The sequence below is a fragment of the Hippocampus comes genome, unplaced genomic scaffold (genome assembly GCF_001891065.2).
Source record: "Hippocampus comes isolate QL1 unplaced genomic scaffold, H_comes_QL1_v1.1 scaffold214, whole genome shotgun sequence".
NCBI lineage: Eukaryota > Metazoa > Chordata > Actinopteri > Syngnathiformes > Syngnathidae > Hippocampus > Hippocampus comes.
The window spans coordinates 591351-602252 of NW_017804875.1; the positions used below are offsets into that span (position 1 = coordinate 591351).

Consider the following 10902-nt stretch of genomic DNA (forward strand, 5'->3'; position numbering starts at 1 on the left):
CCTAAAAACGCCTTACTATACATGGTCGTTTTTTTCGCCTAAAAACGCCTTACTATACATGGTCGTTTTTCCGGCTGAAAACGCCTTACTATACAATATAGTACGGCGTTTTCAGCCGGAAAAACGACCATGTATAGCATGTGGGCCACATAGGGCCTCGGTAGATGTCAAGTGCGCCGGACCATTAAAAATTATACCATACTCTGCTATAAATAACCAAAATAACATGTCTTTTCCTTTGTTTTGGTCTAAAGATGCACAAGAACACTCGGAAAATGTTGAAATTTAATGAACACATCTTTCAAAAAACATTTCATGAAGCACCTAAGATTTCCTTTGACAAATGTGCAATTTAGTTTTATCATTCACATCCAGTCAAACCTCAGTTTTTCGAACGTGTCTGTTCTCGAAACAAATTTCGGTTCTCAAACAAACTGAGCGCACTTGAATGCACGATTTGCCTTCCTTACTCGGGGAGACGAGGAAGTGATGCTTCCTCGTGTGGCTTTACTTTGTGAGCAGACGTGTTCAATAAACATTTTTATTTTAAAAAGAGCGTGGTTTCGGTTTTCAAACAATTCGGTTTTTGAACAGCCTCTGGAACGGATTATGGATGAAAAACGAGGTTTGACTGTATCTGCATTGCAACTGATCCCACTGACTGTACAAAGGCACAAAACCTTAACAATTGGTCTTGAAAAATATAGTAATGCACATTTAAGATTAAACGAGATTTATAAAGAAAGATATTTTAAACCATTTACACAAGCATATAAAATCTAAATGTAATCCCTGCCTATACCTTACAAACTAAGGAGAGTGCTATAATATGTGGAAAGAATAAAGTATTCACATGTCCTAGATGGCGTCTGCTGTGTTGGGCCTGTCTCAGTGACAGACTGAGGCCGCTGTTGTCTCTTCTCTGATCAAAACAATGTTGTCTTTTCCTCGGATCAAAACAGTGTTTCCCCCGAGCGGATATTCCATGAATTGCACTTTATAAAAAATATTTATTCCGTCTTTTTAAGCATTTTTTCACTTTTAAATTATCCTGCGTGCCTGATCAAACCTCCTTGCGGACCGGATGTTTGACACCCCTGTTCTTTGGCGATCGTGAATAAAGTGCAAATAAAACACCCATTACGTACACTACCAAAACGTGCAAGCCAACTTTATTCATTTTTTCAAGATGCTTTGTTGATCAGGGCAACTCCGCTGGAATCGTTGAGACCCAAGTCTCGTCTGGATGCTTGCGGAGTGCTCTCTGCTGGTCCCAACGGGCCGGGGGCTGAAGAACCTGCAAAACCCAAAGGACCCATTGGACCAAAACGACCATGTAAAGTAAGGCGTTTTTGGTCGAAAAAAACGACGATGTATAGTCAGGCGTTTTTAGCCCAAAAAGACGACCATGTATAGTAAGGCGTTTTAACGCGAAAAAAACCACCATGTATAGTAAGGCGTTTTAACGCGAAAAAAACCACCATGTATAGTAAGGCGTTTTAACGCGAAAAAAACCACCATGTATAGTAAGGCGTTTTAACGCGAAAAAAACCACCATGTATAGTAAGGCGTTTTAACGCGAAAAAAACCACCATGTATAGTAAGGCGTTTTAACGCGAAAAAAACCACCATGTATAGTAAGGCGTTTTAACGCGAAAAAAACCACCATGTATAGTAAGGCGTTTTAACGCGAAAAAAACCACCATGTATAGTAAGGCGTTTTAACGCGAAAAAAACCACCATGTATAGTAAGGCGTTTTAACGCGAAAAAAACCACCATGTATAGTAAGGCGTTTTAACGCGAAAAAAACCACCATGTATAGTAAGGCGTTTTAACGCGAAAAAAACCACCATGTATAGTAAGGCGTTTTAACGCGAAAAAAACCACCATGTATAGTAAGGCGTTTTAACGCGAAAAAAACCACCATGTATAGTAAGGCGTTTTAACGCGAAAAAAACCACCATGTATAGTAAGGCGTTTTAACGCGAAAAAAACCACCATGTATAGTAAGGCGTTTTAACGCGAAAAAAACCACCATGTATAGTAAGGCGTTTTAACGCGAAAAAAACCACCATGTATAGTAAGGCGTTTTAACGCGAAAAAAACCACCATGTATAGTAAGGCGTTTTAACGCGAAAAAAACCACCATGTATAGTAAGGCGTTTTAACGCGAAAAAAACCACCATGTATAGTAAGGCGTTTTAACGCGAAAAAAACCACCATGTATAGTAAGGCGTTTTAACGCGAAAAAAACCACCATGTATAGTAAGGCGTTTTAACGCGAAAAAAACCACCATGTATAGTAAGGCGTTTTAACGCGAAAAAAACCACCATGTATAGTAAGGCGTTTTAACGCGAAAAAAACCACCATGTATAGTAAGGCGTTTTAACGCGAAAAAAACCACCATGTATAGTAAGGCGTTTTAACGCGAAAAAAACCACCATGTATAGTAAGGCGTTTTAACGCGAAAAAAACCACCATGTATAGTAAGGCGTTTTAACGCGAAAAAAACCACCATGTATAGTAAGGCGTTTTAACGCGAAAAAAACCACCATGTATAGTAAGGCGTTTTAACGCGAAAAAAACCACCATGTATAGTAAGGCGTTTTAACGCGAAAAAAACCACCATGTATAGTAAGGCGTTTTAACGCGAAAAAAACCACCATGTATAGTAAGGCGTTTTAACGCGAAAAAAACCACCATGTATAGTAAGGCGTTTTAACGCGAAAAAAACCACCATGTATAGTAAGGCGTTTTAACGCGAAAAAAACCACCATGTATAGTAAGGCGTTTTAACGCGAAAAAAACCACCATGTATAGTAAGGCGTTTTAACGCGAAAAAAACCACCATGTATAGTAAGGCGTTTTAACGCGAAAAAAACCACCATGTATAGTAAGGCGTTTTAACGCGAAAAAAACCACCATGTATAGTAAGGCGTTTTAACGCGAAAAAAACCACCATGTATAGTAAGGCGTTTTAACGCGAAAAAAACCACCATGTATAGTAAGGCGTTTTAACGCGAAAAAAACCACCATGTATAGTAAGGCGTTTTAACGCGAAAAAAACCACCATGTATAGTAAGGCGTTTTAACGCGAAAAAAACCACCATGTATAGTAAGGCGTTTTAACGCGAAAAAAACCACCATGTATAGTAAGGCGTTTTAACGCGAAAAAAACCACCATGTATAGTAAGGCGTTTTAACGCGAAAAAAACCACCATGTATAGTAAGGCGTTTTAACGCGAAAAAAACCACCATGTATAGTAAGGCGTTTTAACGCGAAAAAAACCACCATGTATAGTAAGGCGTTTTAACGCGAAAAAAACCACCATGTATAGTAAGGCGTTTTAACGCGAAAAAAAACAACCAAAACGACCATGTATAGTAAGGTGTTTTTTTGTCGAAAAAAACGACCTTGTATTGGAAGCCGTTTTTAGCCGAAAAAAACGACCATGTATAGTAAGGTATTTTTAGCCCAAAAAAACGACCAAAACGAACCATGTATAGTAAGGCGTTTTAACCCGAAAAATCAGATTTCCGGTGTCTTTTCGGGCATGGCCTGTTAGCCAAAAAAATGACCATGTTGCCGATCGTGAATAAAGTGCAAATAAAACACCCATTACGTACACTACCAAAATGTGCAAGCCAACTTTATTCATTGTTTCAAGACCCATTGGACCAAAACGACCATGTATAGTAAGGCGTTTTTTGCCGAAAAAAAACGACCATGTACAGTAAGGCGTTTTTAGCCGAAAAAAACCGACCATGTGTAGTAAGGCATTTTTTGCCGAAAAAAATTACCATGTATAGTCAGGCGTTTTTAGCCGAAAAGCCATGTATAGTCACTTCACTTTCGTTCAATTCAAAGAGCCAGCTCTTTGTACCGGCTCGTTCGCGACCGACACATCACTCCTCACACGCATGCGCACATCGGGGTGACGACAGCCATGTGAGTTTTAGCTTGACTGTCCTCCACTTTGTTTCTGTATTGAAGCAATATTTACTCACTGTCATACATTTTCCCTTTCAAGACGAGAAAATCAATCGGGTTTCGTTCTCCGTCGTTGAAGATGAGCGACAGCGACGACGACGTTCCAACGCTGTCGGCTCACACTCTGGCAGCTCTTCAGGAGTTCTACGAGGAGACCCGAGGAGAGAACACCCACAATGACCCTTCCCCAGACGCGGGCCACTTTGCCGTGGGAGCCGTAAGCGAAGACTGGGTGAGCAACAAACTGGTATCGGTAGACCAGGTTTGGCTGGACATACGATACGCGGGGTGACGTGATACTGTTACGTATAGATTGTGAATTGATGTTGCTTATGTACTCCTCTTTGAGACACGGAGTTCTTAAAATTATTTTTCACAGTACTTTTGCATTTTTGTTTCAAAAAGGTTTTCTCCATATTTTACCTGTAAAGTGATTCATTTTATACGAGTAATGTCTCTAACCTTGGCAAACACTCTCCCACAAAGTTTTGATGTGGCTGATGTGCTTAACTGTTTGCAGAATCCATTCAAGTTTAGTTCGTGTTGCCGTTCAACATCACATATGTGTTCTTTGTGTTGAAATTCAAATTCTATACGTTGATGGACTATCTTTCGTCTTTCTACATGTCAGCTTTGAGCAACTGGTTCGAATGTGTCAATGTCATGGACAGGATAATAGGAACCTTTATCACAACGCTAGATCCAAGTACACCGATGACGATAACTCTAAAAACTGCAAAGGCTTTTCTTTGCGTTTTCCTTTTGGCCCAGCGTCCTCGAATACGGCGCCGGAAACGAAGCATTGTGCGTGTAATGACGCCAGGGAGAAGGGTCTCTGTCATGGAAAAGTGAATGCTACCTTTGTTGCGTTTGCATAGAGGATGAGTCAGTTCTGGTACACTGACGACACGGCGACACGATTGGCTGAGGAGCTTCTGCACCAAGCTGGAGAAGGAGGAAGGTAAGACAAATAAAAACAGACGCACAAACCATGCCTTTCACGCGGAGAAAGCTGCTTCTTCCCGCAATTGTCCTTCACACAGAAACTTCGTCCCACGATCAGAGAATTGCATGATGTCAGGTCTGATCGTGAGCGCAAATGGTTGTTTGTCGCTGTGTGCCCTGCGATTGGCTGGCAATCAGTTCAGTGTACCCCCCAACTGCTCCAGCACACCCGCGACCCTCATGAGGATACGTGGATTAGAATGAAGGATGGAGGGTGTTGAGGAGAGAGGGGAAAAAGGTGAGACAACAGCCCCAGAACAGGATTGACGACCGCCGGGTTAGGGTTTCAAACTTGGGTTTGGGTTTACAGCTAGGGTTTTGACATTGGATTAGGGTTTCAAAATAGGGTTTTGAAGTAGGGTTAGGGTTTCAAATTCTGTATTTGAACTAAGTTTAAGGTTTTAAACTCTGGCTAGTGTTTCCAACTCGGGATAGGGTTTCAAATTAGGGCTTTGAACTTTCAAATGAGGGTTTTGAACAAGGATTAGGGTTTCAAACCTGGGGTTTAAACTAGGGCTTGGCTTTCAAAGTAAAGTTTTAAAGTAGGATTAGGGTTTCCACCTAGGTTTTCACCTATGGTGAGAGTTTTAAATTAGGGTTAGGGTATCAAATTAGGGTTTTCAATTAGAGCTACGGGAAGGGTTTCCACCTTGGTTTTGACGTCGGGTGAGTTTTATATTTGGGTTAGGGTTGAAAGTAGGGTTTTCAACTAGAGCAGGGTTTTAAGATACGGTTTGGTTTCAAACTGCAGTTTTGAATTAGGGTTTCCAAATCGTGTTTTGAACCAGGGTTAGGGTTTTGAACTAGAATTAGGGTTTCAAATTATTCATTTGAACTAAGTATGGGGTTTCAAAATAGGGTTTTTAACTCGGGCTAGGGTTTCCAACTCCAATTAGGGTTTCAAAGTAGGGTTTTAAACTATACAATACTAACATTACTCGGATAGAAATGCAGAAAAATGCCCACATTCGTGCCAGAGACTGCAGTTAGCATATAGCTTAGCATGCGTGTGACACGTAACGATGTCTCCCTCTTGATTTGTGCCGCAGGATCGCCTGTGTGAGTGCCCCGAGCGTTTACCAGAAGATCAAGCAGCTTTGCGGCCCCCGCGGCGGTCCGGCGGCCGTGGCGGTCCTGGAGTATGACCGCCGCTTCGCCATCTACGGCGATGACTTTGTCTTCTACGACTACAACCGTCCGCTGGCATTTGCAGATCAGGGCGTGGCCGCCGGCAGCTTTGACGTGGTCCTGGCAGACCCGCCCTACCTCTCGGAGGAGTGCCTCACCAAAGTGGCCCAGACTGTCAAATACCTCAGCAAAGGAAAAGTGCTGCTGTGCACAGGTGAGAAGACGCAATTTTCACACACATTTTAACTGATTGAAAGAACTCTATGTACTTCACATTTGCATTAGTGCTAGCTACACAGTTAGCATCTTTTTCTGTTGCCACGGCAACCTCAGCTCACAAAGGAGTCTATGTTGGACATCTGAACTTGTGTTAGGGCGAACAAATATATCATGTGCTTGTGTGTTTTAGGGATCCAACAAAACTTTTAAACTACATTTGACCCACTTAATATTATACGATGAAAAAAAATGGCTGACAGCATCCCGCACTTTAGTCGTATAATATTCATGAAGCAGCCAGGTCACCGCTCGAGTTTTCCGGTTTTTCTTGAATGTAGCACTTTGCCCATAGAACAGAATTGAACAGTCTGAAGTATCTGTCAGTAAAAATTGGAAGTCATTGTGGGTTGACGAAAGTAAAATGTTGATCACATCCTTTTGTAGTCCATATATTGGTCGGACCAGCCGCGGGCACCTTTCTGTCTTTGCACGAGCATTTATCATGCGAAAATGACTAGAAATGTTTATTTCAAGATGTGACGCGTTCCGTTAACATTTGGCTGAGCAGAATTGAGTATTTGAATGTCTTGTTGTTCAGGTGCCATCATGGAGAATCTGGCCAAGGATCTTCTGAATGTGCAAGTGTGCCACTTCCTGCCTCGGCACGAGCGCAACTTGTCCAACGACTTCCGGTGTTTCGTCAACTACCCGTCGGGGCTGCTGTCCTGCGGATGAGCGGGAAAGGGAGACGAGGGCGGGCGGGGGGACCATCCAGAGTGTTCCAGTTGATGATTGGACGATGTTCACAGGCTGGCGAGTTGCATGACTCCACGTCAAAATGCGAAATCTGGACGATGCTGGCACAGAACGGCAAGCGTGACAAAAACGTTACCACATTGTATATTTATGTACAAACTTCATGTTCCACTGTATTTACTACTGTGTCTATATATCATCTGTACTGCTGTGTATGGATGGATAAAATAAATGGCTATTAAAGTGAAGCTGTGAGAGCCCAACTTACAAGATGATGATGATGATGATGATGATGTTGTTTTCTATTCTGGCAGCAGCTCGTCGCCGACCTCCTCCCCGGCAAAGACGTCGTCATCCACCCGCTTCTTGGCACCGGTCTTGGGCTGGTTGGCGAGGGGACCCAGCGGGTCCACGTAGGAAGCGTCTATGCAAACACAAAATGGCCCCCGTGCTGAATGTTGATGGTTAGCACTTGGTGCCGTTTGACTGGACGAGAGATTGCAGCCGCCGCCACTCACCGAGTTCTTTGGTGCTTCCGCTGCTCTCGTAAGGCTCGCCAGAGGCGGGAAATGACATCACGGGGACAACCGCACGCTCGCCTTTGGGAAAGCTCTCTGAAACCAAAGAGACAAATGTAGTGTGTTGGGTCCACGCACATATCAGCTACATCAGAGATGCAAACTAAATCGAGCTGCAACTCAATTACGTTTTGGGGCAATTAATCCATTTAAAAAATACTTGTTTCCATCCCTGAAATTATAACATGACATTATTTCAAATTGACAATATAGTAATAGAGATCTCTCTCTCTATGGAGATCTTTGGCGATATCTCGATCGATATAGATCTATATATCTCTCAATAGCTCTATATCGCTCAAGATCTATATTGGGAAATATACTGTAGATATCTCTCTATAGATCTATCGAGAGATCTATATTGATATAGATCTCTATAGATCTAGAAATAGAGATATATTGATTTATAGATCTATTACATGCCTATGTGCCAATTTTAGAAGCGCATTAATAGAAGTCTCAAATTGGCCTCAGTGGTTTGTTTGTTTGTTTGTTTGTTTATTGAACATATATAAAACATACAATAACATGACAAAATGCAAACAAAAATTATGAAAGGAAAATAAAAGTAAAAGTAAGTAATACAAACATCATCACAGTTATATGTTCAAAGGAGTAGGAAGAAGTATACCACTTATCTAGTCCTACCCCTTTTTGAGCAATAATGTATATTGATCATTTCCAATACCAAAGAAAAAGAAGAAATCTAAATTTCATCAAATACTTTTACCCTTTTGTGTACTATGCTTATCTATTGATACACCTTTCGGTTTGTATATATGTATCATTATTCTTTCTACTTTTTATATCAAATGACTCATATTCATTATATATACCACATTTCTTGAATACATTCAATAAGTTGTTCAAAATCCAGAACAAGAACAAACCATAGTATTACTATATTTTATAAGTACCAGTATGTAAAATTTATCTTCTCAACTTTGTTTTATGTAGTTTTTTTGTACTAATCTTTTGAATTTGTTTTTGAACTCGTCCAAAGATTTACTCATTTTCAGATCCATCTCAAGCTTATTCCACAGATTAACTCGTGTTACATGCAGTGGTTACATGAATGCATGAGAAGTGAGCATGTAGTCCACTCGCACTGACCAGTCGTCGCGTCCGTACTGTCTGTTCTTCTATTTCTTGTACTTCCTTCTTGCTCTGCCTTTGCCCTCTGGAGAGAAAAAAAAAAAACTTATCAGACAGAGTGGGGAAAACGCACAAAGTTGACACTGGGCTATGAAATCAGCTTGCTCGTGAGCTGATCATTTGAGTCAAGTGTGTTGGAGGAGGGAGACCTCGAAAGGAGGTTGTCAAGTGGCTCTCGAGGACCCAACTCGGGCAGCTGCGTTACACCGGCAACAAAACGCACGCAGAGAGGACCTCGAAAAATAATTGCAGATTAAATGGCAAATATAATTACATTTCGAGCAAACCGGATTTTTGAGATCTTTTCCTTTCGGTTAACTTTGACCTATTAAAGCTTGCGCAATCTAGATGGCATCATGCATTGTCATTTTTTAGCTATGATGTTTCAGGGAAAAAAAAAAATCCACCTGTAGCTGAACCTCAAAGCCTTTCTTCATTAATATTAGCGATTATTATTATTATGACCAAAACCCGAGGTGCCTGAGAGAAAAAAAATGTGGACTCGTACTTGTTCTCGCAGTTCTTTCATCTTCTCCACCTTCTTGAGTTTGCTGGCGTAGTCGTGGACTTCCTTGAGGCCCATGTCCTGACACAGCCGCACCAGGAAGCGGAGACCTTCACGCAGGGCAACAATTAGTCGTCGCGCTCGCGGCCGCTGGACGCCACTTGAAGCTGGCTTACATTGCGCGTCTTCGGGGAACCTGCGGTGGATTTCTTTGCAGGTTTCAAGAGCTTTCTGGCTGTTTCCTGTCAGAAAAATTAAATGTTGAAGAGTGTCGGTGCCACGCGGCCAAGCGGACATGATGTGCTGAGATGCTGCAGGCGTCCTTTCTGACCGCTTCTCCTGTGACAGCTGGCCACCATCAGCTGCCACCTCACCTCGCTCGGTCTGCAGGAGAAACAACACTTAAAAAAAAAAAAATGTACAGGAGATTCAATCAAGCACAGATGAAATGTCCTCCCTCTTAAACAGGCAAGAGGAGCCGCTGCGGGTGCCTGCGCCGCCATTTCTCAACAGCATTTTTTTTTTTCATGCATTTTAAAAACATCTTCACTTGGTCTTGACGCAAATACTTTCTCACTTGGTTGTTTTGCTTTATTTAACGACAGAAATAGCATTTACTTTTCATATTTCTGTTCACTCCATCTAACCTTTTTTGGGGTGATATTTCTATCAAAATGAAGATTTAAAAAAGGCACGTTTCTCCAAATTTTCCTGAAATTTGATTAAAAACGGTGAAAAAAAAAGCGCTCGTAAATAGCTAATGGGTACGACATAAAAAATAAATAAATATATAAACATGAGCTCGAGTGTGTGTGTACACACCCACATTTTTCTTCCAAAAACGTGGTGGTTCTTTCCCCGCGAAATGACTCACTGCATGAGGATGGCCCTGTCAAAGTAGTGAATGGCCTTCTCGTAGAGCTGCGTCTGCACGTAGTAGGCCGCCAGCCACTCGATCACCTCCATGTTGCAGGGGAACAGCCTGAAGGACTGCGAAGGAAGTGACATCATCACACTGACATGGTGTGTGTGGGTGCTGGTGCGGGTGTGGGGGTACCTCGCAGTAGTAATGCAAGGCCTGCGACTTGTCCCCCTCCAGGTCGTGCAAGTCCCCCAGCTTGGCCAGAGCCTTGGGGTCGTTGGGGACCACGCTGATGACCTGCATCAGCCACTCCACCGCCTGGTGGAGGTCCTTCAGAAGCTCGTAGCTGACGCAGTTAAAGCCAAACATACCACACGGAACAAAGACAGGGGCCTAACTGGATTTGGGGGATTACGATATTTGGCAGAACAAAAAAATAATGTTGAATGAATGAAGCAACTTGGTTTTTGGTGCAAAGAATTAGAGGGCAGAACGTTGGCCTGTTTCCCAATACTTTGTCCCTTGGTATGTCAGAAGCATGTAACTTTTCAGCAGAGAGAAATACCCCCCCCCCCCACCTCGGCATGATATATTATTGAAGGAGGATACATGTCGGCCAGCTGATACATGACCTCGGCGCTGTCTCTGAGGATGGCGTGGAGCTTCAGGAAGCAGTCCAGCGCGTCCTCCAGACGATTCAG

General features: G+C 42.4%; 2 protein-coding genes across 3 annotated transcripts in view; one reads left to right on the plus strand and one right to left on the minus strand.

The window, feature by feature from the left end:
- Nucleotides 1–3890: 3890 nt before the first annotated feature.
- Nucleotides 3891–7368, plus strand: eef1akmt1 (EEF1A lysine methyltransferase 1). Of its 2 annotated transcripts, XM_019880271.1 has the most exons (5): nucleotides 3891–3951; nucleotides 4034–4225; nucleotides 4872–4954; nucleotides 6048–6340; nucleotides 6944–7368. In XM_019880271.1, exons 2-5 carry the CDS (start codon nucleotides 4073–4075, stop codon nucleotides 7078–7080), a joined length of 666 nt encoding a protein of 221 aa, XP_019735830.1. In that variant the 5' UTR covers nucleotides 3891–3951; nucleotides 4034–4072; the 3' UTR covers nucleotides 7081–7368. The 2 variants fall into 2 exon arrangements, with proteins under 2 accessions (XP_019735830.1, XP_019735820.1); XM_019880261.1 differs by having other exon boundaries at nucleotides 3897–4225.
- Nucleotides 7103–10902, minus strand: part of LOC109522063 (intraflagellar transport protein 88 homolog) — a 7861-nt gene continuing 4061 nt past the window's right edge. The window contains 10 exon segments of the mRNA XM_019880299.1: nucleotides 7103–7202; nucleotides 7370–7525; nucleotides 7620–7715; nucleotides 8793–8859; nucleotides 9343–9449; nucleotides 9516–9581; nucleotides 9671–9723; nucleotides 10214–10329; nucleotides 10397–10547; nucleotides 10811–10902. Coding sequence (XP_019735858.1) covers nucleotides 7404–7525; nucleotides 7620–7715; nucleotides 8793–8859; nucleotides 9343–9449; nucleotides 9516–9581; nucleotides 9671–9723; nucleotides 10214–10329; nucleotides 10397–10547; nucleotides 10811–10902 — 870 coding nt within the window. The 3' untranslated portion in view covers nucleotides 7103–7202; nucleotides 7370–7403.